This window comes from Carex rostrata, chromosome 34, assembly GCF_964058835.1.
Source record: "Carex rostrata chromosome 34, lpCarRost1.2, whole genome shotgun sequence".
NCBI classification, from domain to species: Eukaryota; Viridiplantae; Streptophyta; class Magnoliopsida; order Poales; family Cyperaceae; genus Carex; species Carex rostrata.
Window position 1 is genome coordinate 2,407,632 of NC_135951.1, and position 18,398 is coordinate 2,426,029.

At 33.2% G+C, this 18,398-nt stretch overlaps 1 protein-coding gene and 1 long non-coding RNA gene across 3 annotated transcripts; one reads left to right on the forward strand and one right to left on the reverse strand.

The window, feature by feature from the left end:
- The first annotated feature begins 4,506 nt into the window (after positions 1-4,506).
- LOC144549180 (uncharacterized) lies at positions 4,507-5,703 on the forward strand. Its single transcript, XR_013509611.1, has 2 exons — positions 4,507-4,672; positions 5,400-5,703. It is a non-coding gene; the product is annotated as an uncharacterized LOC144549180 (long non-coding RNA).
- A 7,549-nt stretch (positions 5,704-13,252) lies between these two features.
- On the reverse strand, positions 13,253-17,368 carry LOC144548907 (uncharacterized). Of its 2 annotated transcripts, XM_078297629.1 has the most exons (3): positions 17,096-17,368; positions 13,916-15,793; positions 13,253-13,723 (listed from the first exon to the last, which is right to left on the reverse strand). In XM_078297629.1, exons 1-3 carry the CDS (start codon positions 17,325-17,327, stop codon positions 13,356-13,358), a joined length of 2,478 nt encoding a protein of 825 aa, XP_078153755.1. In that variant the 5' UTR covers positions 17,328-17,368; the 3' UTR covers positions 13,253-13,355. The 2 variants fall into 2 exon arrangements, with proteins under 2 accessions (XP_078153755.1, XP_078153754.1); XM_078297628.1 differs by having other exon boundaries at positions 13,916-17,368.
- Positions 17,369-18,398: the final 1,030 nt, after the last annotated feature.

The following is an 18,398-nucleotide window of genomic DNA, read 5'->3' on the forward strand; positions in this document are numbered from 1 at the left end:
TATAAGCGAAAAAAAATAAATTCCAAGTGGTTTCTGATTTTTCTGAATTAACGCAAACTTTTAATATATTTATTAAGCTATAGATCTGAGGAGTAAGCTATAGTATAATAAAAAAAAATGTAAATTCCAAGTGGTTTCTGATTTCTGAATTAACGCACTAGTGTAGTGGTTGGTTGGCTAATTTGACTCGTGACCCAAAAAACGCTGTATTTTTTGTATTATTTGATTATGAAATAATTTATTTTTGGTAAATGAAGAAAATTGAATTGGTAAACCAGCCATTGATTGCATCCACCGTAAACAAAAAGTTGCCTTCAGTACGGATCACTAAGTATATTTCTTTTACAGAGTGCAAACAATTGCAGAAATAATTTTATTTCGATCTCGTTTACATGTATGATGCATAACTAGTTCGGGTTGATCCCGCACAATATACAAATCTAAATTTTATATATAGTTTGGGTTAATCCGATGCAATCCGATGCCATTATCTCGATGTAGTACATGATATTTTCAGAACTATATTGTTGCTAAAATATTAAATTCAATTAGAAAGTGGCGTGGAGAAGACTTGACAGTACAGTAGTCAATGCTTAGTTCACTTTTTCTTGGAAGTGGCGTGGAAGTGGAATGGTGTACTTTAGGGGAATGGGGTCACTGTGTCTATAGGAAGCTACCTTGCAGTTTGCTGTTTGAAAGAAATCACCTCCACCTAGCCTGTTAACGATTTTCTTGATAAAAATTACGTTACCACCTGTCAAGGAATTGCCCATTCTTTGAACTTTTGGTGCTCTCATTTTGGAAAAATCTTATATAGAGTCGAGTTAAAATTGACAGGGATCATATAATTGGGCGAGCTTAAAAGTGTAATAACTGAGTTGACACAACAACAAAGTATGTACTTTTCACGAGAGAAAAAATACATTTATGACGGAACTCCGTCGCAAAAAGTACCGTTGCGAATAGAAAAAACATGTTTATGATGGTACTCCGTCACGAAAAGTCATTTTTTATCCTCATGAAAAGTGCTTGTCTTTTGTAGTGTGAAAGATACGAACAAAACAATCGTAGCCGTTCATTAATTCCTTGTATACCCCTCAATTCTACGTGCTTTTCTTATTTTTCCTTCTACTCTTCAAAATTTCTTATACTGGCGACTTAACATCTGTAAATATTTTTTATATACTCATCAGATCTTTACTATAAGTTTAATTACAATTATTTTCTTAAACAAATATTATTCAATCTTATATCTAAAACGAAATGACAAATATGCCCTCTTATTCCTCCTTTACATTCAACGGTGTCAACAGGGGCGGATCCGGGGAGGGGGGCAATTGTCTCCCTGGATTTTGAAAAGTAAAAGAATAGGAAATAGTTCGTTGTAATTAATAGCAATAGAGAATAAATAGAGAATAGTGCATTCCAATGACTAGTTTTTTATTGCTTTGTAAGTATAAATAAGGACACTTAAAATGTGTTAATCTCGTCTCTATTTGTATTACAAAAACTATCAGCATAAAATGTGGAAACCTTAATCAAGTAATTGGTTGTATAGATGAACGAATTACCTGAAAGGAAAGTAGGACTTAATTTGAACAGTTAGGTTGTGTCGGGTGCACTAATGGGTCGGGTCCAGCTGACCCACATCTTCTTGATATCATTTGCTGAAAAGTTGCATTGACCTCAGGTAAACGGAGACTCTTTCCAAAATCAGAATCGCAGAACAGAATCACCACATATGAAAAATATTTAGTACTGGTATGTAATGGCCAACTATGATTGACTAGAAAAAGCTACATTATTTTGTCAGTTTCCTTTAAACACTGCTTTGGAACTCAATGTAGTCTTTTAGTCACAATAGAAATTGGTAATCATTCAAAAAAAAAAAAAAAACAGTTATAAATTCCACTAATTTGATTCAATTTTTGTGTTTGTTCTTAGCTAAGAGGGTTTTAATTTTGACTAATTTATGTGTCGATTCTTATTTCCTAATATGAATACCTATTATGATTCATTGACTGACGGACTCATTAAGCCAATCTTTATTGTGGAAACGGAGAATGAGAAACTTCATTTAACAAGGCTTAAATCGTAGTACAGGATTAATTTCAAATGACGATAGTGTGTAGGCACGAAAAATCTCATTATGATTAATTTCAAAACGGACTAGATATAATGAAACAAAAAGAAAATTTAAGATGTCCAAGTTCCTACTTTTTTGAGTAAAGCTTGGAGTTTAAGTCAGCTAACTATTTAATATCTACAAAAGAATGTCCCTTCCGAGTTTCGAACTTGCTGGAGAGTATTACCTTTGCCACTACACTAGAGACTAGTTCTCATGTCCATCTTTCTACCATTAATATTGCAACAAAAATTGATTGAAATATGCTTTGTGATCTGTTCCAATGATATAATGGTAAAGTTTTTATCACAATTGATTACGTTTGCAAATAAGACTAAGTCCTTTTATTATTTTAGTTAGTTATTAATTTTGCTGTCCTTTTTCATAAGTTAAATTTCTTAATTTGTAACTTTACTCTAAAGTTGATAAACTCTTTTCATCTTGCATGAAAAATTTAAACTACATGGATAGATATCTATAATTGAAATGACATTTTTTTAAATTTTAGTATGCTCTATTTATCTCATTGCTCGTCACGTGTCTATGCCGCTGTATAATAGTTATGTTTATAAAACATAAAACAAACATATATGCTATATCAAAAAAATATATTATTGATCAACTGATAATTTGAAGTTCAACTCATCTCCAATTATTTAAACATGTGTGATGATCACATTACTAATGGTTTCTAAACCGCGTGTACGTGATTAATGGGGTTCAAAAGATAGCCAATGGCTAAATGCAGATCGCAAGATCTACATAATTTATGAATTAGTCTATTTTGCTTGTATCTAGTAATTTCCACTATTGACCTTTTTGGTTTATTTGAATTTTGAATTTAAATTACATCCTTGCAATGGCTAGACTCAGGCGGTCACAACCTCAGATCTACTTTACCATCCTTTTGAATATAAATTAATAATGATAAAACAAAATAGTAAAAAATATGATCTTGATGATCTCCATGATCTTAATAATCATCATTATTCAACATCCAACTGATATCCGACATTCCATAGAATAATCGTGTGAATCATCTATCAAAAGATCATGTATCAAATCATTCCTCAGCTTGCATAGATTACGTCAACTTGTCATGATATGTATCTTTGACTTCGTTTGATCATCAGACATAAAAATTAATCGTGGACACATCTCAAAGAAAGAAACTATAAAATTCAATGTTTATATTTTTGCAAATTAGTCAAACAACATAGAAGATTACTTACACCAACAAAATGGACAAATTTCGGTGTTTCCCCTATTGGATCTGACTACCGCTCTTTGATCCAGTATTCCTTCAAGCTAGCGCTTCTGTTTAGTGGATTTGGCCGCCACCTTCGGTGTTTTTATTTGGTGGATTTGCCCACCACTTTTCAATTCACCCACCGCCTTGTGTGTTCATTATGGTGGCTCTTATACATATAGTTTTTTACTATATATGTTTGATGATGTTCTTTGTCTTTGTTGTTTGGGATGATGTTTGCTATGTGCTATATTTCTCATCGTCTTCTCCATCTTTTCTCGATCTCCTCCTCTTTTTTTTATGATCTCCTATTTCTGAGCTCCTTTTCTGTCTCCCACACTAGATATTTTTCTTTGGGACTTCTGAGTGATGACTGTTCCGTTCCGGTTGATTAAGTTTTTCGGTCCGATTTGATTCAGTGCATTCATTTTAGTTTGTTTTTAGCTAAATGCTTTGAAAGACACTTGTTGCTTAATATTATGTCTCAGCTTAGTGTTATGTAGTACATGATGTAAACACTGGGATGTAACTACTTTGATGTACTACGTACTCTTATGTGCTTAGTGAAATATATTCATACGGGCTTTGTATAAAAAAAAAAAAAAAAAAGAAAACAAAAAAAGATTATCATAAGTAAGGGATAAGCTAAAATAATATTTTGTTAATTTCTGTCTTTCTCCGGGTTCTTCCCCATGTTACAGTTACTGCTATTTAAATTTTTTGTATGCAATATAATTTTTGCGTTGTACAGGAATTTGGACCTGCATATAATTTTCTTTTGTCCAAACTAATTAATAGAAGTGGGATCTGTACAAATTTTCCAAACCGAGTTGTGCACGCATATATATGACAAAGTGACTTCCTTTTCGAAGTCATATATTTGATTATAAATCCGTGGACTGCATATATATGACAAAATACTTTTGAAATTATTTAGGGTTTTGAAACTTAAGTTTATGTCTGTACGTGTAATTCATTGCAAACATCATAATAGAATAAAACTACATGCTATAGTCATAATAAAATCTTCCGGAACAAAATTCCTGAAGGGGCCTTTTGCACAGGTAATACAGTTCTTTAAAAGGGCTTATATGTAAAATACAACACAAGCTGCCTCTTTATAAGAAGAAGAGACCCTTTTCTTTTTGTAGCACGCATTTCCATAGAAGACAATTTTTTTTTTTACATGATGCCGTTCCAAAATATAATTCTTTCCTCAATAGTGCTGCTCCTCACCGTTGGCTTAATGCTTATCACCCAAGCTCAAGTAGTGCAAGCTGGCAGAATATCTACCGCAGGTTCATTTATCATATATAGTTCCTTTCCTTCTTTTTAATTTTATATATTTTTTGGTGAATAAAACTGCTTGTTATTACTATATCAATTTTTCAAATATTTTTTTTATAGCTAACTGATGATAACATAGTATTTAAATTAGTACTCCAGAATTTGCATCAAAATTTTAAAACAAATTGAATATAATTCGTGTCATAACATGGTTTTTTGCCCTAAATTTTTTGAATTTGACTGGGCGTAAAGCATAAACGATAACTAGGTTAACCAGTCTCCTTGCAAAATTCTTACTATATCCTCTTATTTAATTATTTGCTTTTATTTTATGGACGACTAACATTGTATATCTTCATTTTAATTTATAATTGCATTAGGCGCACCTCAACGTAACTTCCCTAAGTTTGTATGGATACACCAGAAATTTCCCTTTTTCTGATAGATAACTGAAATATAATAACATAATATTTTTCACCTGTACTTCATAATTTGCATCAAAATTTTAAAACAAATTGTATATAATTCGAGTAATTACATAATTGGTTTCTTGTCCAAATTTCTATCATTTGGGAAATCTCCAATTTTGACTGTAAAAAGCACAAAAGATAACTAGTAAAATAAGAGGACAGTAAGAAATTTCAAGGAGACCAGTCTCCTTGTAAAATTCTTTCTTATTTATTTGATTTTATTTTAAGGAAATCTAACTATATATATCCCCATTTTAATTTTTTATAGGACATATTGCTATTCCATATTACCCTGCACCGGGTTCTGCCCAACCCAGTGGGCACTACTAGAGGGAAGGCAGGAAGTTGAAGAAAAGAGAACACAATTTCTCATTTTTTTTAATATGATTATAATAAGAATAAACAAATCAATCTAGCTTGTTTCAGTTTTTGGTAGGGATGCAGCGGTTGTGGAACAATTGTATGATTTTTTTTTTATTTTGAAAAATATTATATACTGTTTGAGATAACACTGGTCTATAAGGTGTTCTCTATTCTAATGAATATGATGAGGCTAATAGTTTGGGATGAAACTTCCATTAGACAATAAATTACTGATGAAATATGTTTGTAGATTTAGTTTGTTCATTTTTTTAAGAAGAATTTTCTAAAAGTTATTTTTACTAATAAAATGAGTTGCACAAATCATCAATTTCACCAGAAATTGACACGCAAGTATTTCTTGAGGATTAATTGATTCCTCATTTCTCCAATTATTCAGTTCGTAGGAGTTGCAAAGCAAACATCAATTCTATGTCAAAAAAAATGATTAATATTTGTGGGTGACAGATCTTTTTTGTTTAGGGAGCGCCTAATTGTCCTCCAAGATAAATCTCTCAATTATCCTCTGAACTCTAACAACCTGGGACTACACTCTAACTACCTTGTCAAGACTACGTACTTTTTGGAAATATCATCAACAAATTTAGAATAGCGCGTGCATGCAAGTATTGATACATGCGCGCGCAAGTATTAATATACAACATATCAAGTATTTATACCTAACGTACAAAATATTTAGAAAAAAATGGACGTATCAATTTTTTTGTTCTCTCTTCCATCACACATCCATCTTATTTACATTTTTAGAGGTGGTGTTTTTTTTCTCCTTTCATTATCTCCCATATTTGTGAGAATCTATGAGGATTTTGCGAATCTCAAATTACGAGCGTCTTCTACGCAATTTTCTCTTTGAAATGAGATTCTTGATGAAGTACTTTTGAATTCTTTGTCATGCAAGTATTTATATATCTTTGAGCAAGTATTATCCCCTGTTATGGAAATGTAGATAGTTCATGAGTCAAATATTTGTATCTAATATATTATATCAAAAAAAAAATTCATATGATAATGTTTCAAACTAATAATATCAAATATGAAAAGTTTTACACATCGTCATGCAAGTGTAAATAATTCATGTTTCAAGTGTTTGTACCCAATAGATTCTATCAATTTTTTTTTTCAATATGATACTAGATAGCATCTGAAAATAATAATATCAAGTATTACAAATATTTTTATATCGTCATGCAAGTGTGAATAGTTAATGTATTCTACCAAAAATAATTATGTGTCACTGAATGATGTCTCAAAGTATGAATATCAAGTATTCAAAGTATTTATAGCTCGTCATGCTAGTGTAAAATAATTCTTGTATCAAATATTTGTACCTAACATATTCTATCAATTTTTTTTTTTATATGACTCTGAATGATGTTTGAAAATATTAATATCAAATATTGCATGTATTTATACATTATTGTGTAAGGTAATAGTTCATGTGTCAAGTGTTTGTATCTAACAGATTTTAGTAAATTAGATTATTTTTCATATGACACTTGATGACATCTAAAAGTATTAATATTAAATATTGCAAATATTTATACCTTGTCATATGAGTGTAAAGAGCTCATGTTTCAAGTATTTGTACCTACCATATTCTATCAAAAAAAAATTCATATGACATTAGATGACGTCCGAAAGTATTAATATTAAACATTGCAAGTATTTATACATCATCAAGCAAGTGTAAATAATTCATGTGTCAAGTATTTGTATCCTATCATGCAATAGTCTTTTTTTTTTTTTTTTTCCATATGGTACTAAATAATGTCTGAACATATTAATATTTAATATTGTAAATATTTATACATTGTCATGTAAGATGTGTCTTGTGATTTTACCATAATGTAGACGTAAGAATTTAGATTATGAACAAAGTATACCACCATTTCTAAAAAAATAAATCAAACTAAAATGAGATAAAGTATCTGATTCATATTCAGATCAACTCTTCTCTTAGCCACCTCACATTACAAAATCCAGAAGTGTGATCGAATGAAAGCAAGAACACTTTATGCAAGTAAACAAAGCAAGACCATTATCTAATATCCAATCAGTTGGTGTGTGCGTGCTGTACTGTTTGCACTGACGCACTATTGTATCTCTCGTTAGTAACAGGTTATATACTGTTATCTCCATCCTAAAAGTTCCACAACAAAAAGGTTAAATTAACAACATCTATTACCTGGTAAGCAGCTTCATTTACTCAGGGTCCGTGATAGAATCCAAAGCATAGATGAAACTGTTCTATTTAAATTCTGAAAATAACTATCTGGATCGGTTCTATTTAAAACCGATCCAGATTATTGACTATTTGGATCGGTTCGTATCTAGGAACCGATTCAGATGAGCAGTAATCTGGATCAGTTCTATTTAAAAGCGATCCATATAGTCCATATTAGAATCGGTTGAAGAACCGATCCAGATTTGTTTGGCATCTGTATCGCTCTGATCAGGATCGGTTGTATTCCGATACTAATATGCGTATATAACCGATCCTGATTCCATTTTTTCCACTACTAAGACCATATACGGCAGTGACAATGCCGTATGCTGGTTAGACATGAGTATCATAAATATATTTCGAATTAATTTAGAAGGATATCATCTAAACCCTAGATGATACCTATTTATGTGATTTAATTCAATTGCTAACACCTTCGCCTGAAACCTAGACAAAAAAAACTGTATAACACCACGGAAGAAAATTATATAAAATTATTGTATCTTTACTGCTTTATATAATTTCTTTTATGAAAAAATTCTTCATTCGCGTTGTACTCAAGCACTAAGAAGTTCCCAATCGATATGGGTTGGTGGCGCAAGTGATCGGAAAGCCAACACTTTACTAATTAGTGGAGCAGGCATTGGATTAGGACAGTCAAAATGTATCCGCGCCCACACGATTTGTCTCTTGGAATATTTGTCGATCATTCCAATGGGATGGACCTTAGCGACAATCCAAGTCATTTTAATTATTTATATTGTTAAGATTAAACCCCCATAAACCTCAAATATCGTTTGTACTATGTAATAAGAATGAACAAAAGATATATGATTTTTTTAAATAAATTATAAAATAATTGTAAGTATTCTGACTGAACATAAAATGGGTATGTTTATTATCATTAACAAACTTTATTTTAAATGGATGTAGGCGTCATCAACCAAATTGGACAGGAAAAGTTGGAAGATAATGATTTTTGTTGGTGCTCCATTTACTAAAGTTGTAGGCATCATCAACCAACTTAATTGTTTGTGGATTGCACTGCACGCTCATCTATCTATTATTATTATTATTTTTTTTTTTCAATAATTCGAGGGGCTACTTTTATTATTACGTTTATTAGGCCTGAAAATGAATTCGGTAAACTCTGCCCGAATCCGCTCCGTATAAGAATCCAAAAATAGATAAACACAGCAGATAATTTTTTGGTTCCGAATTCGGATATTTATTAAATAGAAAAAATAAATCTGAATTCTATTAGAGATAAACAGAACGGATACACGGACCTAAAATGAAGCGGGTTACCTAACCCAAATCCGCTTTTCTTATCAAAACCAGTGTTTTTCTTACAAAGCCCTGCCTTGGACTTTAATACACCATTTTGGGACTAACTAAAGATTCTGGACCGGAGCAAATTTTTTATTTTTTTTGGCATTACTAAAAACATGTATGTTTTGATTATAATATTGTATTATATTATATAAATGAATTATTCATATAACTTAATTTTTTATTATCACAGCAGCAAATGTTTCTCTACAAAGATATATAACTTCATGATCACATTATCCAAGTTCATTATAGTCTCTAATTTGAACCTACCAAGATAAGTCTACCCAAAATATGCACCTATGTCTAACAAGACATGCCGTGTTATTAGCTGTGTTGGCCCGTACGTATATTCGGCACGCCGTGCTTTTGCAATACACTAGTTAAGAGGTGTAAACATATTGGATACGGACAGATAAAAGCTAAATCGTATCCATATCTATTTTAAATTAATTGCAATAATTTCCTTGAAAAGTCTATATATAGAAATGAATCCTTGGAGGGTACCAGCTACATCATAAACAAATCATGATAAAATAAATTCCAAAAATGTCAAAAACAAATGCTAAGAAAAAATTTAAGTAAAAATAATTATGATGTAAAAACAAATTTAAGTAAAAAAAAATCATTAAATTTTTATTATATGAACTTTTGGCTGGATCCAAATTTATTTCTAAATTGAACACCATCTGCTAATTTATTAATAATAAATAATTAAGGGAAAAAATGATCATGCTCAGTGGCTAAGATTCTCATATTACTTTTTGAGAATAAAATGCCCTTGCTAGCCCATCTCTATCCCAAAAAGAGAGAGCAACGACTTGAGTCAACTAATCCAACAATCTAAAATCTCGCTGTTCATCTACAAAACAACCAAATAAACTTGTAGATGTACGTATGGCAAAAAGGACAATTTTACTGAAACTTCACTTGGACCAGAGGTCAAGAGAGAAAATAACAAAAGAATGTACTTGACATTGCGTAGAAATTTGCTAAGATGACACTAACAGATATGGTATAAAAAGCATATCGTTGGACTACAATATTATTTGTATTTTATTGGTATTTGTAGATCACTACAGAATACAGATATATAAAGGTATATATGGAACGAATAACAGATGTGCAACCGCAGAATAATTAATAACATACAAATATAAAATATAAATCATAAAATTGATATTAATAAATCTGTGTAATATTTTTGATATTCGTAATCCTTTGTTTTAATAAAATGAAATTGACTAATTCAATGCCAAAGCTCCATCTGACAAACAGAAAACTTGCAAAACTTACAATCCCAATTTGAAATAGTAAAAATTAGTTTGAACTAACTCTTTCAGGTCTCTTCCCTTGTTTCTCAATTTATGATGGAATAACAAGCAACCAAAATTACGTATCAAATTTTAAAATATTATTAAGTTTTTTAAGTATTAGTTACTAATGAATAAGTATCAATCCTAAATTTGTAGAGTATCATTGTCAATTAACAATTGCTGATCAAATTTAAAAAAAAAAAAAAAAAATTTATTAACTTCTAATCTGGTGCAAAATTTTCTTCCAATTTGACCCCCTATCTGCTAATTAACTGTCCTGAACTATGATATCTCATTGAAATAATACAAAAAAACCTAGAATAATTAGTAAAATTCCCTAATTATCAGCAATATTTCTTTTTTGATTAACATAAAAGAATATTTGTAGAACTGTAATTTAGTTTCTGCTAGTAAAATAGGTATATCAGCTTTTCATCAAAAGGAGATATTATGTTAATTGATTAATAGCCGAGGGGTATTTGAAATTCGAAATACACACAAAAAAAAAAAAAAACACTAATGGGTTGCATATTTTATAGGTGGACTAGACTAAGTGCTAACTTAGGTCTTTTTTTTTTGAAAAATAGTGGTATTACCACCGATTTCATAGAAATAAAACATACTTGATTTGATACCCAAAATAGGTACCAAAATTAAATATGATAAGTCTTACAACAGTTCAAACATCAAGTTTACGTCACTAGTACAGAAAACGCGACTATACATGGTTCAAAAAGCTAATGACATATGGTTACATGACCGTGTCCGCGACCGTCGTGTATGATTACGAGAATACATTTGACATGATTTCCGAATCGTGTCTATATAGCACTAACATACCCGGTTAAAAGGATTGAACCATGTCACATCTAAAAAAAATAGACACTGAAAAATGTGATTTCTACACGATCAAAGTAACCGTGTACAATAACAAGAGTTGTATACATGCTTTCTGAAAGGCATCCGTATATTATTTTGGTAACCATACACAGTATGTTGTTTAGAACCATGTAGGTTTTGATATTATTTTAAACGAATTGTAATTGGCTAGCACTCATATTTGCTAGCCATTATACATACATAATTCAACAAATATTTACAACAGCTAAAATCTATACATTGAAACATACAACATACAAACATTTAACAATATTTATCATTTCAACACACAAAAACAAGCAACAAAACACACAGAGAAACTTTAAAATCTACACATTGAAAGTCTGAAACTAGAATAACAGTAAATTTTTCAACCTCAAACCCATGTAACAATCATTATTATCAGTGCATGCAATGTAAAAACTTCCGATCGTTTCCGCTATAAATCAAACCATTAAGATCAATCATTTTTTCTGGATCACAACCAATATTGATCATATGGTAGGTGCTAAAATTGAGCAATTCCAAGTACGGCACGTCAATTTTTTAAGCAATATAACCTACGCGACATCAATTTTTAAGCAATATTACCATCTCGCGATCAAAATACCAGTACTTCATGACCTCAAATATTTTGAGATGTTGTCTTGGAGATGTTGCAACCACCAGGGCTTGGTTTGTCTCTATTATCATATCCAACCGAATCGAAACAACACTGACACTAATAAAAAGATTAATGACTCATGAGATCAATACTTAACCATACAATTAAAAAGACCGGGGGTGAGAAAATAAGAATTATTTGGAAAAAAACTTACACAATCCTATTATGATGGTATTGTAAGTTTCTTTAACTTTGGCAAAACATAATAGCTGAACAAATTCATTTTTCTTCCTTATTTTTAGAAAAAGAAAATATATTTTATTCATTATATGTCCTTATTTTTTTAAAAAAGAAAATATATTTTATTCATTATATGCCTTTTTTTGAAAAAAAATAGGGTGAATGAATAAGGATTTATTTTATATTATACCATCAATATGAAAAGAAAGAAAGCGTCAAATAAAGAATCAAATTCCACGATATAAAATCGTCAAACCAAAATGAGCAAAACGTAATAAAAAATAGAACAAAATGATTACATAAACCGAATAAAAACGAACATGATAGCTGAACAAATTCTTTTTTCCTCCTTATTTTTAGAAAAAGAAAACATATTTTATTCATTATATGTCCTTATTTTTAGAAAAATAAAAGATATTTTATTCAATATACGTCCTTATTTTGCAAAAAAAAAAAAATAGGATAATGGTAACCCTAACATTAACGACTTCAGTCTCATTTATGAATGAGATAGTAATAGAAATACATGTCCTGACGAGACATAATTTGTAACTTGTTATTCTCTTGTCTAGTAGGCAAAGATGGACCTCTTTAGAAAGTCCTGGTGAATCATATAATCGGGAGGGGGCGGGGGGGATGATTATGCACTCTTTGAAGGGTGGCTGCTTCTAGGCAAACCTCCTGGGTGTCTTTGCACTCCCACCTCCTTTATCACTGAGCAGTCATATTTTAATCAACATGGTTGGCATTGTTTCCGGTGTTTCGGATGCAATAAATAACTGGTATGGCTCTGTGGGGTCCTTGGTTTGGAAAACTGTTCTTTGCATTTCGGGTCATTATGCACATGTACCCCTTCTTGAAGGGGCTCATGGTCATCGGGAGGCAGAGCAGGACTCCGCCTATAGTCGCGCTGTGGTCGATCTTGCTTGCTTCAATTTTCAAACTTGTTTGGGTCAGGATCAACTCGTTCTTTCCGAAAGGAAAGGGCTCACTGCTCGAGCCTTGTGGGGTTGAATGCTAAACTGCTGTTTGTTAGTTTCTTGGTTTTGTTCTGATTACATATTTGTACTGGACCTACCGGTTGTACTGTTTTGTTCAACCATCATTTATTGTTATAAAAGCAGCTTGAAAATATTATTTCAGAATGAGGTACAATCTCACAGTATTTAAAAAAAAAAAAAAACTACAAATATTTTTTTTTCTCCAATACTATATAATTAAGTTCTTCAAAAGTTAAAAACATGTAAATCACTTCTGATAATGAGCGAGCTTGCTAATGCAAATAGCGGGAAACGGCTGTGACAAATAGGCCTGTGTGCGGGTCAATATCTCCTGAGCCACCGATCGCATGGTAGGTCTCTGCTCAGGCTTTACTTGTGTGCATGCAATGGCTACCTCGAATATAAAAACCACTTTTTGGGCCAATTGGCCGGTTGGGGGCGTCAGTCTCTGATCAAGCACATCCTTCAGTAACATATCATTTCCTTCAGATGACGCAATGGAGGGTAGAGATGAGAGGAGGTCCCGGGGATGCTTTCCCATCATAATTTCAAGGGCCACCACGCCAAAGCTATGCACGTCGCATTTTTCAGTGACCTTCATTGTGTATGCCAACTCTACACAAGAAAATTGAAAAGAAAGCCAGATCAAGAGATTTCATCAAGTGTCCGAAGCCAAGGAACTTTATATATTTTTATTCACTTCGAAGACATAATTTAAGTTATTGAAACCAAAATAAGGCAAATCCAATTGGGGTACCAGCAAATTTTGGTATAGTATTGAAATTTATATAATGTTGATCCAATTACCTGGTGCCATGTAGCCATAAGTTCCCACCACAGATGTCCAGCTGGTAGAACCCAACCCAAGGAATTTAGCAGTACCGAAGTCTGACAACCTAGGCTCAAACTCAGAATCAAGTAATATATTATTCAATTTAATGTCTCTGTGCACAATCGGTGGCTTGCAGTCATGGTGTAGATATGCCAAGGCATGTGCAATGCCTTGTATAATCTTCACTCTCATTGCCCAGTTGAGCTTCGTCTCCCCCTCGGTCCCGTACAGTACATTCCCTAAACTGCCCTTCTTGATATATTCATAAATTAGGTACATGTAGTTGCCACTTAAGCAAAACCCATGAAGCTTTATTATATGACGGTGCCTCACCTCTGTGAGAGCCCGTATCTCATTTTCATAATTCTTCTTGTATATCTCTTGCACTTCGCCTGTATTTTGAACCTGGATACGTTTCACAGCTACAATTTGATCAACCGAAAGCTCCGCCTTATACACCATACCAAACCCACCTTTACCAACACAATATACCCCGCTGAAATTATCGGTTGCATTTACGATATCTGAGAAACTGAATTTGCCATCTCTATCCCAAATGAACAAGTCGGACATATCCTTACTTGCGCTTTCAATCTTAATTTCCTCTTCCCTTTTCTTTCTTGACAGTACCAAGATTGTGATTACTGCGGTTACTAACAATACTATACCAGAAATTGGTACAAATATTGCAATAATCAGCTTTTTTCGATGGTTATGTGAAGTATAATCGTTGGTCTTTTTATAACAAGAGGTTAAGCCTTGAAAGTCTCCACAAAGGCCGGGATTCCCAACATAAGCATTTGGTGAATCATCTCTAAAAGCATTTCCAGTTGGAATGGTACCAGTTAAATTATTAGAAGAGAAGTCAACTGATTTTAGACTTAACATGCCAGACAATGATTCAGGGATTTGTCCGGTGAGAAGGTTGTGCGATAGATTAAGATTTTCTAGTTGTGTCAACTTATCTAAAACAGACGGTATCAGACCAGTAAGTAAATTACTGCTCAAATCCAAGAGAATCTGCAACATTTGCAAATTGTCAAGCTCCTTTGGAATATTTCCCGATATATTGTTTTGGTGCAAATCAAACAACAGTAAAGAATGTAGATTTCCAATCTCGGGAGGTATATTTCCAGAAAGGTTATTTCTTGATAGATCGAGGTACTGAAGATTGGTAAGGCTACCCAGATCAGAAGGAATTTGACCTAGTAATATATTATCACTCAAATTTAACTTGAATAATAACCTAAGTTTTCTCAACTCAGGAGGAATTACACCTGTTAACTGGTTTGATGCCAAGCTTAGGTCCTGCAAATTTGTAATCTCACCAAAAATAGCCGGAATTTGACCCGTTATATCATTTGCATCTATATATAAACGTTCGAGACTTGTGCACTGACCCCAACTGCTCGATAATTCACCGGTCAATGCATTACCAGTCAAATCCAGGTAAGATAGATTTGGGTGCACTCCAAATGCTTTTGAGATGTCTCCCGTGAAACGGTTATGTTCCAACCGAACCCGAGTCAGACCCGAACAATTTTTCAAACAGGAGGGTAACATCCCGGTGAAGTTGTTAAAAACTGTAATTAGGTGTTCAAGAGTGAATTCTTTACACAGATCACGAGGCAATTCACCATAAAAACTGTTGTATGAAATATCAACATTCACGAGTTTCCCGTTTCGGCCAAAATCAGGAGCGATTGTACCAGTCAGGTTGTTGGAAAATACTGAAAAGAGGTCCAAGTAAGTGAGCTGGGAGATGGAATCCGGCAAGTGCCCCGAAAGTTGGTTAGTATTTAAATCGAGTTTTTGTAATGCCGTAATGTTACCGATTTCAGCTGGGATTTCACCTGACAGGTTGTTGTTGAACATATGTAACACACAGAGATTTTTGAGGTTACCAATGGAAGGTGGTATTGAACCACTAAGTGAGTTGATCGATAAATCCAGTTCGGTTAATAGAACTAAATTTCCAATTTCCGACGGGATGGACCCGACCAAGTAGTTTCTGTACACATACAAAATTCCAAGCTTCTTGGCCAACCCAATTTCTGATGGAATTTCACCTGTCATGGAATTATTTTGCACTTGGAAAGAAATAAGCTCTGGCCAATTTTTGAAAAACTCTCCAGAAATTCCACCAGACAATTTATTACTTGATATGCCAAACTCTCTCATATTTGTGAGGTTTTCAAAAGTACGCGGTAATGGTCCTGAGAGCTGATTATGAGACAGTTCAATTAAATTGAGACTGGTACAGAGGCCCAGCTCGGGTGGTACGGTGGAGTTAAGTCCTGCATATGTTATATTCAGCCGTTCCAGAAATTTTAGCTGACCAAGAGACGATGGGAGAGACCCACCAAGTGAATTTTCTCCAAGTGCAAGTACTCTTAGGCCTAATATCGAACCAAGTACTGATGGGACCCTACCAGTGAAGTTGTTTGTATTGAGGTGTAACTCGCGTAACAATGACAGGTTTGCAAGGGAGTCTGGTATTGTGCCAGAAAATGTATTTTTTGAGAGATCTAGGTGGGTCAGATTTGAGAGGTTAGCAAGAGAATCTGGTATAAGACCAGAAAATGTATTCAGAGAGAGATCTAGGTGGGCCAGATTTGACATGTTTGCAAGGGAGTCTAGTATCAGACCAGAAAATGCATTCTGAGAGAGACCTAGATCGGTGAGATTTGACAGGTTTGCAAAGGAGTTGGGTATTATGCCAGTAAATGTATTCTGAGAGAGATTTAAGTAATTGAGATTTGAACATTTTAAGATGAATTCGGGGAAGGGACCAGTTAGATAATTCAGATACAGCGACAGGTACGATACTGACGGCATGGCTGAAAAATTTGAATAATCCGAGTTGTTGAGATAATTCCCACCGAGATCAAAATGGCGTAGCTTGCTTAATTGACTAAGCTGGTATGGTACCGGCCCGACTAAGTAGTTGTTAAACATGCTCAGATAAACCAACTCACTCAACTGACCCATCTCCGGTGGTAAAAAATTTTCGAAAGAGTTGCTACTAAGGTCTAGTGAGGTTAATTTAGAGAGGTTAGAGATACTAGAAGGGATGGATCCTTGAAGAATGTTATTACTTAGATTGAGCGAAACAAGGTTGGGAAAAGAAGATAAATTTAGAGAATCTAATGTACCATTGAGACTGGCGCTTGGCAAAGAGATTTGCACCACATTACCAGCTGTGTCGCAGGTGATACCGTGCCAAGAGCAAGGACCGGTACCGTTGGTGGTAGACCATGAGGCTATAGACCCTGACTGGTACAGGCTTGATTTCCACTTGTGCAGTGCTTCTCCTTCGGTCTCTGCTGAAGTTGCAACTAAAAGTGTAATGAAAATAATCATGAGAAATCTCACTTTTCTCTTCATTTTTTTGTTTGTTTACTCAATGGAGATGATAGCAAGTATGATTTGCTCAAGATATTGCAAATGTGAGAAATAACGAGTGTCAAATAAATAGTGCCTCTAGTGGGAAACAACCAAAAGAAGGGCCAAAATATCGGACGAAAGACAGCATAGCAGTTCAATGTTAATTCTTGGATAGTATGGTAGACATTCAACCGTCAAGATCACATCAGATGGTCTGGAGGAGGACCTGTTGTGCGCAATTTGTGTCTCCCTAATAGGGGTGCAAACAGATCGGATAATATCCAACCGTATCTGAAAATTTGATATGGATATCCGATATCCGAATATCCGTACGGATCCAGATATGGATATGGTTTTGAATTTTAATTATCCGTATCCAAATAGTAGATATATACCATCTAGTGCAATATATGTTATGAAAATATTTATGTATATATCTACGGAAATCAAATATTCGATCTCTAACTGTATGTATGCGTCTAATATCCAATCTGTACCTGTATCTGAAAAATAAAAAGGGATACGGATATGGTTTTACCACTATTTGATCCGTATCCGATCCGTTTTCATCCCCACCCCCTAATGATTTATTGCGGAGTGGAAAATCTTGGATTGTCTGAAGTCTGGAGTGGGCAGTGAGAATAATTTAGGGGTGCAAACGATCGGATACGGATCGGATAGTGGTCAAGCCGTATCCTTATCCGTTATAATTTTTCGAATACAGATACGGATACGGATAGTCTCAGATACAGATACAAATCAGACTAGATATCGGACGGATACGGATATTAGATCTAATATTTTGATAATAAGCTTGTTGATTACAAAACATATATCAGATTATCAAAACATTAGTCACTAATCATGTCATAGGTTTTTTCATACCATATTATCAACATTTAAATATAATTTTTTTTCATTCATAAATTAGATTTAATATTTTTCATAATAAGTTTGTTCATTACAAAACATATATCATATTATCAAAACATTAGTAACTAATCATGTTATAGTGTTAAATTCTTCATCAAAATATATATGTATATGCAGTTTAATAAATCATTAGCATGG